The sequence below is a fragment of the Oxyura jamaicensis genome, chromosome 2, assembly GCF_011077185.1.
Source record: "Oxyura jamaicensis isolate SHBP4307 breed ruddy duck chromosome 2, BPBGC_Ojam_1.0, whole genome shotgun sequence".
Taxonomy (NCBI): domain Eukaryota; kingdom Metazoa; phylum Chordata; class Aves; order Anseriformes; family Anatidae; genus Oxyura; species Oxyura jamaicensis.
The window spans coordinates 95006055-95022595 of NC_048894.1; the positions used below are offsets into that span (position 1 = coordinate 95006055).

Sequence of the window (16541 nt, forward strand, 5' to 3'; positions counted from 1 at the left end):
ACTAATTGACTGTGATTGAATAAAACAGTCATCATTATCCAGGACTTGAGCAGTGAAGCTTTGAGAATGTTGGTGTGGAAAGATCAATTTCTGCTTAGTGCAGAAGGGAGTGGTGTGTACTCTCTTTGTACTAAAAAGAAAAGTGAGGGGAAAACAAAAACAAAAAACACCCACCTAACACCCCACTATATCCCAAAAGCTTTAGGGGAGAATCCAGGTCTTGGGTATAAAGAGTATGATAACTCCTGGGTGCAAAGTTCAGGTGCTGGAAATCCCTTCTCAACAGTCAGCTAATCCTTGCAGCACCCACATTCCACAAACACGTCAGGTTTTTGCTTTGTTTCCTGGAGAATGGCATACGGTTTTATCTCTGATGTGTCAAGAGGTATTTAGTCCTGCCCATGACTGAATAGCTGCTGACCTATTTTTTACAACGATCTGAAAAAAAAAAGGTGCCTCCTTTTGGCATTTCTTTGCCTAACCTTGTGTGAGCAGGATCTGAGAGGCTTGCTCTGGAGGCACCCACCAGACCACGAGTCCTGTGTGAGTCAATGGCAGGGTCTTCTTACTCAATAATCAGCACAGTGTTTGTACTCCTGTTTGGCTGAGACATTTGAAACATTTACTGCAAATAAGGAAGAGACAGGTTCAATATTCATGCTAGTTGGAGTTAAAACCTGACCCTGCTGGAAGAGTGGCCCCATCTAAGTGGAAGAGGCTGCCTTCTGCATCTTCTCCAGAGCAGAGCACCATGCGGAAATGGCTCCTGTTCTGAGAGCCACAACAAAACCAGGCATTCAGATGCTATGCCTGGTCCAAGTGCTTCTCTTTGTCTTTTATCCAAAAGCTCCTTCACAGAGAAAGGCAGCTTGTGGCAGAAGCCTGCACATTTGTGTATAAGCACATCTTTATGAGCCCATTTGGAAAAGGGTGGCTTAAGTAAAGAGAGGAGTCAGTCTCTCTCTAATTACTGAACTTTGGCTGGGGGGATTCTACTTCTGTCCAACTTCTTTGCTTGTTTGAGCATCCTTCTTGCCAGGTCGTGTAGCATGGAGACCAATTCTGGAAATCCTGAACTGGTTAAAGGTCTGAAAAGAGCACGGCTGCTTGTCCAAGTAAGCTTGCAGAAAATGCTACTTTTTAAACCAGCAACTGCTTAGGAAAACCTAGCCAAGGCTCAGAACAAGGCAGGAACACAGGATTTGTTTAGCATGGTTACCCTGGAGAGAAGAGTGCCAGCACAGCTCCCTGACTCAGGGGTGAAGCACAAAATTCCAGTCAAAAATGATGCAAAGTGTTATACAACGTGTTGCTATTTTTTTTTTTCTTTTTCTTTTTCTGAATGGTTTCTTGAGATCTGAAAGCCCAGCAAAGCAAGAATGGATTTTATTTTAATGGATCTCTTTACTAGGATGCTCTGCACAGAGTTGCCTGTGGACTTCAGGCTGGTCAGCCCAATGATCTATGTGGATGGGTGACCTGAGCAGCATGACTACTGCTGCCTGCGGGAGCTGAGTGGGACTTCCAGTGATAGGACAAGGGGGAATGGCTTTAATCTAAAAGAGGGTAGGTTTAGATTGGATATTAGGAAGAAATTCACTCCAAGGGTGGTGAGGCACTGGCACAGGCTGCCCAGAGAAGCTGTGGATGCCCCATCCCTGGAGGTGTTCAAGGCCAGGCTGGATGAGGCTTTGAGCAACCCGATCTAGAGGGAGACATCCCTGCCCATGGCAGGGGTGTTAGAACCAGATGGCTTTAATGTCCCCTCCAACCCAAACCATTCTGTGATTCTCGCTGGATGCTCAGGGAGAGTGAGAGCTGGAGACAAAAGCATGGAACAGCTCAGGTTCCTGGGAGGCTTTTCAGACTTTGAGTTTCGTATGAATTACATACTGCACTTCCTTGCATTTTTTAAGTCAACCTCTGCTCCCTTAAAACAGCTTAGGGCACAATTTCATCACTTTAAAGAAGCCTATGTACTTAACTCGTATAAGTAAATTACATTCCTTCAGATTTCTTAATGATGCAATAACGCATCAGAATCATAGAATCATTTAGGTTGGAAAGACCTCCAAGATCATCAAGTCCAAATGAAGGTATAGTTTTCAGCAATTCAACAATGAAGTTTTTTATGGGATTGGCTGCTTTGACAGTAAAGTGGGTCACTATGGATGGAACAGGACTCCTGTTTTTACACTTATTTCTGTAAGGTAGTAAGTTCAGTCTATTAGACACAGAATAATGGTATAGGAGGAAAGAAATAAAAATTTAGACTCAGGAAAAGAGAATTCTCTATTGCTGATACTCCATGTGACAGGAGATTATTTTTAATGTGTGAAGTGACCCAGTAACGTGGAATTTCACACAAATTTCACACTTCCCTCCAAGTACTAGAGGGAATTATTCTTAGAAATATAGCTGCTTAAAGAAAAGGGGGGGGGGGGGGGGTAGGGACACGACTCAACAAATTGAGGGTTTGGTTTTTCCTCTGATGTGAGCAATGAGCTTGTAGGTAGGAGTATGAACCCCACTCGTCTCTCCGACTGCTCTCCTTGCTCTTTCAAATTTGTGGAAATACATTCAGCTACCTTCTCTGCCACCAAACAGGGCATGAAAGGAGAGGTGTGGGTTGAGCAGAGTGCGTGCTCTGCTTCTCTCCTCATCTTCCAGAGAAGCTGAGCTCACCAGAGAGGGGAGCAATTTACTGGCAGTAATTGTCATCCCAGACTCTCCTCTCTGTCTCCTTTGAGGAAGAAAGACCAAGGGAGGCTTGTGACTCTCGAAGGGCTTGTCTTCACAGCAGTGCTAGTTGAAGACAGTGTGCAGAGCACAGCCCAGCAGGATGCAGATCCCTGTGCAAAGCCCCTGGCCAACCCCATAAAGCTCTGAAGATGAGCGAGTTGGCCCAGGGGGGATGGTGAAGAAGCTCAAGTCCTGCTCGTGCTTGAACTGTAAATGCAGAGAGCATGCAGCTACAAGCTGCTGCTAAGCTGTCACTCATCTGATGCTAATCCAGTCAGTCTAACGCCAATGAAATAACTATGCTGTTAGAGCATCCTTATACAAAGTGATCAGCTCACGTGAGAGGAGCTATCTTATAGATAGATAACCTAAGCCAACTTCACCATGAGGATCACTTGCTTCTGGAGGCACTTCTGCATCCAGGTGGTTTACAAATAACTCCTTCATCTGTCATTCCCAGGGCCAGAGGGTTAAAAGTAAACCTTACTTTCATTCCTAAGTAGATTCTAGAAACCAGACTGTGTACTATTCATCTGTTTTAGGTTTAACAAGTGTGAATCACTAACAGTTGAAAAAAGGCTAAGAAAACATTTTTGTTTGCAGCACTGAATGTTGCTGTTCTTTGAGTAAAAACTATCCTGACACAGAAAAGAGAATGGGGCACAATAGGCATCGACCAACTGTACAAAAGGATGCCAGACTTTATGCAAGATGTTTGTTTTTACAGCTGGCTCATGAAATGTAACACCTGTACTATGTTTTACAGTGACAAGTTGCTGAAAAAAACAGCTGCTCCTGGAGCAATATTTTCATTTGCTTTTTCTTTTTTTTTTTTTTTTTTCTCCCCCTCTGCTTTTTTTTCAGATAATGGCTCTGGGTCAGGAGAAGGAGGTGAGTACCCAACTCCAGTTGCATGTGCTTTTGGTATTTCTTTTTTAGCATACATTTATCTGTGTCTATTTTACATAAGAGGTTGCTGTGGTACAGGAATGAAGGAAAAGTTATGACAACTTAAAAATAAGCTTGCATGCTGTAGTGTTTTTGTGAGCATCTCAGAACAGTATTTTTATAGGAATAATTTGTAGTGTGCATTTGACTCTCTCAGATATGACCTATACCATTTTTCATTTGTTTCATACATGCTAAAACAGTATTGCCAGCAATGTAGTATAATAGTAAGATCTCTACTAAACCACCATTTCACCTTTATCTCACTCCTGGAAATGTCTATTATCCACAATAAATGTCTTGCTTTTTTATTGTCTCTCATGCATTTCCATAGCGTCTGTGATGTCTGGTTATCACTTTATCCTTGGCAAACGTGTTGCCTAAAAATGTACAAAGATTACAGTAAGATATGTTTTAATTAAAAAAATTAACCGTTCTTGTTCAAAGCTGTGTATTCAAAGGGGGCAAATAGCACAACTGGTACTAATGGAAGTGTCCCTGTCTTTGAACAAATCTTAACCTTATTCCAAAGATTAAAAAATGATATTTATCTTAATTTTATCATTGATACTAAGAGCAATAATACATATAGAATGAAAAATGTGACACACTTCATAGAATCATAGCTCAGTTGGAAAGGACCTCAAAGATCACCTAGTTCCAATCCCCCCTGCCATGGGCAGTGACGCCACCATTAGACCAGGTTGCTCAAGGACTCATCTAACCTGGCCTTGAACACCTCCAGGGATGGGGCATTCACAGCTTCTCTGGGCAGCCTGTGCCAGTGCCTCATCATGAGTGCCTCTGAGTGAAGAATTTCCTTCTAACCTCTAATCTAAATCTCTCCTCTTTTAGTTTAAAACAATTCCCCCTCATCCTGTCATTACCTGATTGAGCAAAGAGTCGCTCTCCATCTTTTTTCTAAGTCCCCTTCAAGTACTGAAAGGTTGCAAGGAGGTTCCCCCTGAGCCTTCCTTCTCTTTTGTAGGCTGAACAGCCCCAGCTCTCTCAGTCTTTCTTCATAGGAAATGTGCTCCAGCTCCTTTATCATCTTTCTGGCCCTCCTCTGGACCCACTCTAACAGCCCCAAATCCTTCATGTGCTGGGGGTTCCAGACCTGGACTCAGCACTCCAAGTAGGGCCTCACAAGGGCAGAGCAGAGGGGGACAATCACCTCCCTCCACCTGCTGGCCACCCCTCTGTTGATGCAGCCCAGGATGCAGTTGGCCTTCTGGGCTGCAAGCACACACTGCTGGCTATATGGATACATACAGACACAAGAAAAACGTTTTGTTTTGGGGTTTTGTTTGTATTATGTGTTGTGGTGTATACTGATGGGACTGACTGTATACAAGTCACTGTGTTTGACACCTCAGTTTAAGTATACATAATATATATTGCCCAAACAATGTCCCCTCAAAGCTCAAACCTTAGGTTTTCATATCTGTTTCTTAATGGACAATATGAACAGCAGGAGGCTCTGTTGGCCTGGTCCTGATATCCTTTCCTCCCTGTGTGCTGTGGCGGGCTCTGCACTGTCAGGGGATAGGCAGGTGGGCAACACATGGGGCAGGGACCTATTGTCCCTGGGGCACTCTCATGAGGAATGCCGTGCATCCCGTGAGCGGTGCTCACTAAGGCTGTCTGAAGAGACGTTTCACCAGGTCACACAAGGTTCTATGACCAAGTGTCACGGTGTTGTGTTACCTCAACCTGTCTAGCACAGTTTGAAATCTTGGAAGTCTCACCTGTGCAGCTATGTGAAAATGTAGACAATCAACAGCATCACTGTGTAGCACAACACGTAACTTCCCCCAAACCAGGAGCTACCTCCTTTCTTTCTTCACATAACAAAGCAAGACATTTCCCATGGCTTTAATAACTTGCCACCAGAAAATTCATGGGCTGCTAGTAGCACACAGCCATTCTCATGTGTTTTCTTTTGGTTTGTCTTGCTTTTTTCTGAGCCGTACCTGAAGGACTAATTTCATGCTCAAGCACTCATGTTATCTTCACTGGTGATTTTCTTCTGATGCTTTTCTTCCTGAGCTTGCATCATGCTCTTTCCCCAGCTCTGCTTGCTTCCCACTTTGTTACCCAGCTCGTTATTCCCCTACAGCTGCTCCCTGCAAGCTGCAAGTTGCTTGCCTCAGTATTACTATGCACTTCTTATAGGAGACAGATGACAGTAATTTAGCCCACCTCCAACTTTTATTTTTGCTACAGTTATAGAAATGCTTGAATGCTGTTGGGAATTTTTCTAGTATTTCTCCAATCAGATACAAAAATGCCCATTAATTCTCTTGTAAATTTTACTGTGTTGGTCTGGAGTAGATGACTGACAGATGTGGGGATTCTTTGGGCTATTTTAATAACAGTTTGGAAAAACGTAGGACACAACATGGTGTCTTTTGTTGGCTACTCGCTGATGAGATGAAAAATAGAAGTTCAAATTTATTTGTTGCTCGATTTGGGGCAGGAGATTGAACAAACAGTCTCTTGGTAAGAGAGTCCCAAACTGGGCCCATCTCCCTTGGGCTCTGCTGTTGGAGCTGTTCTCACTTAAAATATCAACAGAGCCTGGGATAAAGGGAGCTGGAGTAAGGAGACAGCCCAGAAGTTGGAAGAATTCATGCTTCAGAAGGGCTTTGTTATCTGGGACTCAGCGCACCAATGAACTGTAATTATTTATGCAAAATAAGATGTCATTAGCTGAAGAGATTTATTTGGTGGTCTCTCCAGGCTGCCTTGTAGCAGTGGCTAGTGCATTGTCTTGGGGATGGAAAATGCATGTTCTGTTCACTTAGGGCAGAGAGAAAAAAATGGATCTAGCTCCCTTCACCCTATGCAAATACCTGCACTGCTTGGGTATTGAATAAAAAAGGGACAACGTTCCTGCTATCACTACCTCCTTCAGTAGTTTTGTGATGTTAGCCCTTCATTTCTTCAGGCCAAATGAAGTGTTCCCACTTTTGTCCAGTATGAAAAAAGTTGGATATATTTCTTAATTTTAGATAGAAAAAAAATATTTTAAATGACAAGAAATTGTAATTCTTGCCAGTTGGGAATTTTTTTCTTCTTTTTCTTTAGATACATCTAGGCCTAATTAGTGATACAGTGAGCTACTGCTTTCCCATCTGCCTTTGTCACTGAACTGGGTGTAGTACTTCTGCAGAACAATTGGCTAGTCTTCAGTACATTGAGTCATTTTCTGTGCCTGGATCCTTCAAAGGATGGAATCCACTGTTACTTTGATTATTGAACTCTGCTCTGGCCAAAAACTCAAGAACATTATTGTACTCAAAATATTTTCATATCTGAAAGTGTTTTTATTCCATTATTCATGTAACTGTAAAAGTGTCACAAGAAGACATTAAGGACATAGAGATGTATTACATGTTAAGGAAATTTAGAATTAAAACAAATTTTGAAAAGAATGCTCAACCTGTTGAGGCAGGAATTACATTATTCAGGATCCCAACAAGAGAAAGTCCAGCTACAGGACTGATTCAAGCATAGCACAGATCCTTACTGGTCCAGCCTTCCCCATTTTCTTCCAAAGGAAGCCAGAACATGCTGAGATATAATAATCACCCAGCCCTTACAGTTTAATAGCATACTCTTGGCTCAGAGTACACAAAAGGGGACCAAGCTGAGTAGGTTATATGCCCTGTGGGTTAGATGTAGATGCTGCTTGTAAAAAGCATTGGAAGTGAAGCAAGAGAAAGGGATCCTGCGAGTGAGCAAACATGCTTAGAAATTTCTGTTTTCTTCTTAGGATTTATATTTCCAGATGTTAATCACAGAATCAGTGTTTGCTTTTTTTCTTATATGTGCAATTAGTGGGCTTGTGCATGCACTAGTGATGCTTGCACACACAAAATGGATGAGTGTAGCTTCTTGTATAAGTTCAGGAAGCACTGTCATTGCTCTGCAGGAGATATACTGTTTGCTGGTAGATTTTCAAATCTGAAGGAAAGTACTGGGAAAGTGTCTGGATTCTGCTCTTTAGTTGCTATAGATCTGCTGGTGACAGTTTCCTCTACTTAAATTAGCTGCGTGCCTCTCTTGCATCTGAGATTTGTGCTAGTGGTTTGCATTCTGTTTCATTTTCCAGATGCATAGCAAGCTCATTAATGATTCTAAAATTTAACTTCATGCAGAATTTCCCTCCTACTCCAAAGCTATATGATGTTAAATGCATTAATTTTAATGTCAAAAAAAAGTAGATTTAGAACTGATTAAAAAACAAACACTCACACACACACTAAAAACCTTTTCCTCAAAGACTATTTCAGACGATATCTTGCCTTAGAAGTTGTTATGCATGACAAAAATGCTAAAGACTGTGGAACTACTGATCCAGATTCTCTCCCAAATCATATTTACTGTTACAAAGATAGGAGATTTTAGTAAAAGAGTTAGGAGTGGGAGAATTTTTTCAGTACAACTGAATGAAATGAACATCAGTTTTAAGGGTGACACAATCGTCTAGTTGCCCTCTGACTTGCTGGGTAAACAATTTCAATTTCCTATGGTCTGACGGCACAGTATTCATAAAGAGTTGCAATCAAATTACTCATTTTGCTTATTCCAGAAGTCTGAACCTTCAATTAGCATAATAAAAATTACAGTTATGAAACCAAGCTGTTGATCACTTGTGGCAATGGGTATCCTGATGCCACTTCCAAGAATAGTATGCATTATTAATTCAGAAATGAGAGAAATTTCAAAACCCTCATTGCTCTACCATTATGTTTCACCCCTACAGAAAACAGCATCAGAGAGTGGGACCCAGCCCTACAAATGTCTCCTAGTTAAGGTCACAGCTGATAACTGTGGGATATATTAGATTTGCATCTAAGATATGGGCTTTTCACAGTAACCTCCTATGAATTACTCTGCAATTTCCTTGTTCTGAAGAACACATTCATAAAAATAGCTCCTGATCCATTTTCTTTAATCTGTGATTTGTTACTGTTTGAGATAGAACTGGTGGAAGAGAAACCACAGTCTCAGATTCATATTCATCTCTGCCAGTAGTAAATTGTAACACTATTTGGCCTGCTGAATGTAGTTCCACAACTGATAGATCAGGGCACAAAAAAGGACCACGTGTACATAGAGGAGAAAAATGTCTTGCTTGCATGCCACATGTTGTTTTTTCTAACATGAATTTTCCCTTTAAGAATTTTATTACTGGTGGAACCTGCCACATTCTCCCTATAAAAAGAACTGTCTTGACCCAGTAAAGTAGCCTCAGGAAGATTAACTTTCATAGGATTACATGAATATGACTAAGGGTAAGCTTTCACCATATTTTCTTCAAGGTACTTTCTATGTGAAAATAGCTTTTTTTTTCCCTCAGTTTTACAACTTGAGAGTAGCCAAGAAGGTCCAGAAAGGTGCAGTCATCTTAGTGATCTTCATGCCCTCTCATAATGCAAAGAGCTGGCAGTCAATGCTCCTAGCCAGGCAGAAACCCTGTCACTTATCTGAAGTGCCCTCTATGCTCAGAAGCCCTCAGTCTTGCTTTAAGTCAATATTCTGTCAATATTTTAAAAAGATCCCACAACTACATTGCCCAACTAGTAGTGAGACAACTCTAAGAGAAATGGGAGCCACTGCTCTAAATTCTGTTCAGACTTACAGTCACAAGCTACCTTTTTAGAAGAAAATTTTGCCAACTGCAAATGGGAACATTGATTCTGAAAGGAATGCTTTTTGAAGCGTTTTTGAAGCAAAACTGGCGGGGGGGGGGGGGGGGGGGGTGGGTTTGTGTGTGTCAAAGATATTGGTGACAAAGATAATTTACTTTCATCAGGCAGTATTCTTATTTGTAAGGCTTTTTTAGTTGTACTTTCCATCTGGCATGCAGACATAGGGCAATAACTTTTGAAGGAGAGCCTTTTTTCTTCTGAGTTTCCAGGTCCTGTGTTTGCTAAACTTTCACTTCTGAGCAGTTCTTCCCATCCCCTTCAAGTAAAGGCCCTTCTGCCTCGTGCTCCAATTCTTCCTTTGTTTCTCTTTTAGATGCTGCAAGCAAATGCCAGTTGCAATGTTGACTTAGTGTTACAGCTAGGCCTTTGCATGGATGAGTTGAAAACCATCAGCATGCATTATGTACACCACCAGACAGCTAAGAAATGCCAATGGCTTTTCAAGCCAGCTTCTTGGAGGCAAACTGGTGTCCTAGAAGAGGCAGGTTCGGTGGTATAGTAACATACCTACAAGGGTGAGATTTCTAACACTCCAACTATGCCCATGACATTAATTTTTTATTCCTTTTGTTCAGAGTGTGTCTGTAACAAAGCAAAAGGAACTTCTGATGTCAAAAAAAGATGCAGTAGTTAGACTGATGGCACCCAATCATTTCAGGCTTTTAAGCTAAGGAAATAACATGCTTGCAATACATATAACTAAGTTAATTATTATTAAAATAATTTGTTTTGAATTTCTAATCCCTCTGAAACCTAATAGCTAAAGTATCTTGTGATGAACGTCTAGCAGATTGCATTTAGTAATTAATAAATTGATATACAGTATGTGCTTTTTAGCAGGCTGCCATCTGTTCCTTCCCCTCACTGGGGACAACACTTATCCAATAATTGTCACACAGTCAGGGTGGTATAAACAGACATGGTTTAGGACCTCAAATAATTTTTTTTTTTTTTTAATTTTAATTTGTGATAATGCTACTGATTTATTTTAATGTATTTTAATATGACTGCAGGAGCTTGATGGTGATTAACACCCTGGATAGGGGGTAACATCACATCTTTTAGGCATATTTCTATAGTAGTGAGTGATTTAGAGAGATATAAGTGCTGATTCCATCACATGGTTTGTCACCGAGTATCACTGTAACTTCAAATAGCCCTGTTTATTACTGTTGAGATCCTACCCCCAGTAGGTAAAATTAACCAAACTAGGTGAAATCTCCAAACTAAAACTTCCAAAAATTACTGTAATTTCACCTAAGATTCAGCAAGACAGAGGCAAGAACCTGAATATTCAGGCCTTGTTTTGGTGAGACCTTGCCCTTAGCAGGGATTTCAGGAGCAAGAGTGCCTATTCAGAAGGATGCAAGGGCCAGGGGCACAGAAAGACAGATTCCTCTTGCTTTCTGGACAGGATCACTGCTAAGAAAAGAGAGTAGATTCTTCTGATGCAGCCTTAATAGGGCCTGCAGAACTGCATGTGGCGTCTTCCTGAAATTGTGGGACAACACCCTTGGTGTCTGATGACTTCCCTGTCCTTTCCATTTTCTACCACCATCCATTTATGCATAATTTCCCTAGTGGTTTCTCTGAAGTTGTGTCTTCCTTTGGAGAAAAAGGAGTTTGCTGCATTTGAAACAAGACAGTGGAGAGAACGGGTATTAAATTTCTCCAGCCAGAGGGTCTTGCAGTATGAAATCTGATACAGCTCTTACAGTATGATAGCTTTCCCCAATGTTATTTGCAGTGTGGTTATGCATAGAAGAAAAATAGAAGTTTGAACTGTCAAATGTGTAAAATCCATAACAAGGGTAGTGGTGGTAGGCAGTCTTGCAGTGTGTGGCCTTGAGTCATTTGCTTGTGCACATCCTCAAGTCCTGCACACACTGTCATTATAATAACCACTGGGCAAACATATTGCCGTGGCTGGGCTGAGATTAAGATATCAACTTCAAACTCAACCTCTTCAGGCACCTCAATCATAACTAGACCAGGCATCCTTTTATTAAATCTGTACTGCCTATTCTTGCAAAATCAAATTTTAAAGGCTGCTGTCTTTACTGGAGTATGCCTATATAGAATCAGAGAATGGCTAGGGTTGGAGGGGACCTTAATGATCACTCAGTCCCTACCCCCTTGCCATAGACAGGGACACCTCCCACCAGATCAGGTTGCTCAGGGCCTCATCTAACCTGGCCTTGAACCCCTCCAGAGATGGGGCATCCACATCTTCTATTGGCAACCTGTTCCAGTGCTTCACCACTCTCTGAGTGAAGAATTTCCTTCTAACCTCTAATCTAAATCTCTCCCGTATTTTAGTTTAAATCCATTCTCCCTAATCCTGTCATTACCTGATTGAGCAAAGAGTCATTATCTGATTGAGATCCCAAACTTTTTTCTAAGTCCCCTTCAAGTACTGAAAGGTTGCAAGGAGGTCCCCCCGGAGTCTTCTCTTCTGTAGGGTGAACAGACCCAGCTCTCTCAGCCTTTCTTCATAGGAGATGTGCTCCAGCTCCTTGATTATCTTTCTGGCCCTCCTCTGGACCCGCTCTAACAGCCCCAAATCCTTCATGTGCTGGGGGTTCCAGACCTGGACTCAGTACTCCAAGTAGGGCCTCACAAAGGCAGAGCAGAGGGGGACAACCATCTCCCACCAACTGCTGGCCACCCCTCTGTTGATGCAGCCCAGGATGCAGCTGGTCTTCTGGGCTGCAAGCACACACTGCTGGCTCATGTTGGGCTTTTGATCCACCAGAACCCCAAGTCCTTCTCTGCAGGGCTGTTCTCAATGAGTTCTTCATTCTGTCTGTACTCATGTCCAGTATTGCCCTGGCTCAGGTGCAGCATCCTGCACTTGGACTTGTTGAACCTCATTTGGTTCACACAGGCCCAAATCTCAAGCTTGCACAGGTCCCTTTGGATGGCATCCCTTCCTTCTGTTGTATCAACCATACCACTCAGCTTGGTGTCATCTGCATACTTGCTGAGGGTGTGCTCGGTCCCACTATGTCATTGTTAAAGGTATTAAAACAGCACCAGTCCCAGGACAGACCCCTGAGGGACACCACTCATCACCGGCCTCCACCTGGACATAGAACCATTGACCACCTCTCTCTGGGTGCAACCTTCAAGCCAACTCCTTATCCTCTGAATGGTCCACCTATCAAATTCATTTCTCTCCAATTTGGAGACCAGGATGTCAAGTGGAACCATGTCAAAAGCCTTGTAGAAGTCCAGGTAGATGACATCAGTCAGTCTTCCCTTGTCAACTGATGCAGTCACTCCATTGTAGAAAGCCACCAGATTGGTCAGGCATGATGTACCCTTGGTGAAGCCATGCTGGCTGTCAGATCACCTCTTTGTCTTGCATGTGCCTTGACATTGCTTCCAGGAGGATCTTTTCCATGATCTTTCCGGGCACAGAGGTGAGGCTCACCATGCTATAGTTCCCTAGGTCCTCCTTTCTCCCCTTTTTAAAAAGGGGTGTGATGTTTCCCTTTTTTCCACTCACCAGGGACTTTGCCAGGACTTTTCATCTATGATCTCCCTTGATATGTAGAAGACCCCAGCCACAAGCTGTCCTTTATTGGTGTGGTCCTTAACTTTTACCCACAAGCTCTCAACCTGTCCTGTTATACCTGTTATATCTGCAGCACAATGTACTGCATAGAGAAAGTATCTTTCAGCAAGGTATAACTCTCCAGACTATCAAGCTAGGCTGGGTAGTTTGACAGGAGAACAGGACCTTCCACATCGGTAAATGTTACTTTTGCATAAATTCCAACAGCATGGCCAAGATTTATCAAGACACTGCTTGCCAAAAATTTGGGATAGCTAAAACTCCCTTTAAACATACATGTACAAGCAAAAGAGCCAGTTTGCAGCCTTGTTTTAAATTATGGGGACAATCTCCACTTTAACTAGTGTGTCATTAATGTTGCCCTAAAAATTAATGGAAGAGAGGATAAGTTACTAAACTGTTGATTAAACTGCAGTCCATAATGTGTGATGCTATGGACTGTGATTTTGACAGGAATTTTCAGTGCTGGCTGTACTGAGGGGATCAGTATGACTTCAGGGGTTTTCTTCTGTACTTAGGGCAGAAGAGAATTTGCTGCGGCACTTCCTGTTTTTCCCAAATCTTTTCAAGATTAGTTGCTGCCATGAGATAACACATCACTAAAAATCACTGTACTCCAGAACCAGATAAGAATTGGTTTTCAGAGGGGCTTTCCCAGACAAGGGAATCGTTATTGCATTCATACATGGCTACAGAGCAGCTGCAGCTCTCCAGAAGCTCTCCCCGTTTCACTGTGAGCAGTGATAAATATAGGTATAGTGGAGCTCCCTTTCCAGGCCATGCCTCAGGGCAGACCAAACTTCACCTTGACTCAGACTGATGCTTTTGCTTCAAACCAGACATATTACAATTGTAGGAGCACACAAATGAGTTGCCAAGGGAAGCAATTTACTGCTGGCCTGTTCCAGCAATTGTCCATTTGCAGGCTCTTACCCTGCAGCTCCTAAGATAGAGCTGGCCATCTTCTGTGGAGGAATAATGACTCAAGGAGACATGTTAGGGGGCAGCGCAGCTCAGAGAGACAACTGGGAGTCACAGATCCCATCCTTGTGCCTCATTTCTTTTGAAGGACAGAGCATTAATGAGGTGCTGACCTAACACACTAAAGAAAGCCTGAAAGAGAGGGAAAATGAGCTTTCACTCAACATGAAATTAAGATGTCAAGAGCAGAATTAATCAAGATACTAAAGAAAGTGAGGAGAAGAAATTCCGTAATCATCTATACATCAACATTAGAAGCCTGCATAATAAACAAGAGGAACTTGAATTGCTTATTTATGAACATATTTTGACCTAATTGATATTACTGAAAACTGCTGGGAAGATTTGATTGATTGCAATATTAAAATTAATGGCTAAAACCTATTTAGAGACAATCAAATATGGAGGAGAAATGAGAAGGAAAGGCAATCTCTCAAGAGGTGCATTGCCAATGTGGAGACACTTGCAACAGAGTCTCAAATAGTAATGGGTGAACTTATTTTAACAGCACACGGATTAGATACTGAAAATGTCCGCTACCTGTTCAGGATGAAAAAAACCCACAGCATTTATCAGCTCTGTATTGGTGGGAAAAGCTGCATTTTTCTTGAAGGACTTCAATCTAAATTATATGCAGTATCTCATGCTCCAGTGCATCCTACAGTTAGTAATGAAAGAAGATTCTAAAAAATATCAATGACTATTGTCTGACATGGAAATGTTGCATCAAGATGTGTTCATCTCTATTACACTTCGTCCTGACAGATGTAAATTACATGTATTTAGCCTGACTTACATGTATTTAGTATGATCAAACAATAATTTACAGGTAAATAATTCTATATACACAAGGACCAGGAAGATCTAATCAAGAAAAAAAGGTCACACTTTTTCTGAAACAAATTTCTTTAAAGAAGATAGGGAAAGCAATTTTAGCAGAGAGAGAGAGAGAAGTTTACACTGAGTATCATATCGAAACAATGAGTTTATGAAAATGAAAAGGTGTCGGGAGCATTTACAGTTAGTAGAGCTGTATATAAGGTGTATATAAGTATAAATAAGGAAGGACATGCATATGAATGTGTGTATTTCTTGCTTTTATAGCTCCCTTACAAAACCAAAATGCTAACAATGCAGCAAAAGTGCTCTATAAAACCTTCTGGTTGTATTTGGAGATAAGTCAGATAGTTTTTATAGGAAAGATGAAATATTTTTCATCCTAGTAGTACAACAGAAGGATTTTACACACCAAATGTTGAAGGTGTTTTGTAATCAGCAGGTCTGGCTGGTTTGCATGGTAAAGCTTTAAAATGGCTGGTAATGAGTTCTCTGGTCAGCTCATGACTTTTTTGTTTCTTTTTCTTTGGTAGAACAATGAGATGTAATGTACAAATATTCTGAGAAAAGATAAGTGCGACAACCTGGAGAGCTGTAAGGTGTCATTCACTGGCATGGAAAACTGAAATGTGACACTTTAGCATGTCAAACACAGACCCAGGAATGTGATACAAAATAAAATAAAATAAAAATCAAACCAAAAATAAGATGTTCATTGGTAAAGATAAAAGAAAAACATCTCTACTGCAGTTTACTAAGAGTGGTGATATAACTCCTACAGTGACATTTTTTAAATAAAATTTGGATATGTATTCCTTTTTAATAAATGTATGCCATGTTTTAGACAGATGTTAACTCTAGAGGCTCACATGCAGTGTTCTCCATGTAAGCCCAACCCACAGGTAGGAGGGAGAGTTTTTCTTCAGGCAACATCCAGGAAAATGCGGAAGGACTTGTAGATTTCTTTTTCCTATTTAGATTTAAAGAATACAGCAAGTTTTTATTTGGTGGTGCTTGATTTCCTCTTGCTACACCACATAGAACTGAGAATAGAGAAAGGGAACCATTCTGTTTAATTCCCTATTTGACAACCTTATGTGAACAGCCTTACATGACAGCCTTACATGAACATGATACTGTGATACATTTTTGAGAGAGTTTGTGACTCTCTCTGCAAATTTCTGTGGTTCTTTTCCTTATTTTCAATCTCTTCATTAAAGCTTTGTTAAAAATAAAAAAATAATAATAAAAAAGTACTGAAATAATTAGAGTATAGTCATATTTCTCTTTTACTCAATTAAGGGTTTTGATGTCCATGTCAACAGTAAGATCGGTGCAGATGTTTTTAAATATTTGAGATACTAATTTTACTTTTTAGGGGACATAACATTTATACTGGTTTCTTTTCAAGATGACTTTCATCTTTCAGTCATGTATAACTAATCAGAGTAATCTGAAAAATATACCACAGCATATACAAGAGATGAGCACAGTCTATCATCAGAAAAAAAAAAAAAAAAAAAAAAAAAAAAAAAGAGGAAAAATGTAAGAAGTAACTTTGCATAAGAATATCTCTAATTAAAGACTGACAAAGAAAGCAGCTTTCAAATCCCCTCTACCTAATACTCAGGAACATTAAAATGCATGTGGTTTATATGTTATCAGTGCCAATTCATATTAAATGTGTCTGGGACAAGTCAATGCCAATTCTGTGTTTGGTGGAAGGAGAATAC

The 16541-nt window shown here is 41.0% G+C and overlaps 1 protein-coding gene across 1 annotated transcript in view; it reads left to right on the forward strand.

Moving 5' to 3' along the window:
- Positions 1 to 16541, forward strand: part of TMEFF1 (transmembrane protein with EGF like and two follistatin like domains 1) — a 119972-nt gene that overhangs the window by 77307 nt on the left and 26124 nt on the right. The window contains exon 4 of the mRNA XM_035317714.1: positions 3607 to 3633. Coding sequence (XP_035173605.1) covers positions 3607 to 3633 — 27 coding nt within the window. The remainder of the gene's footprint in view (positions 1 to 3606; positions 3634 to 16541) is intronic.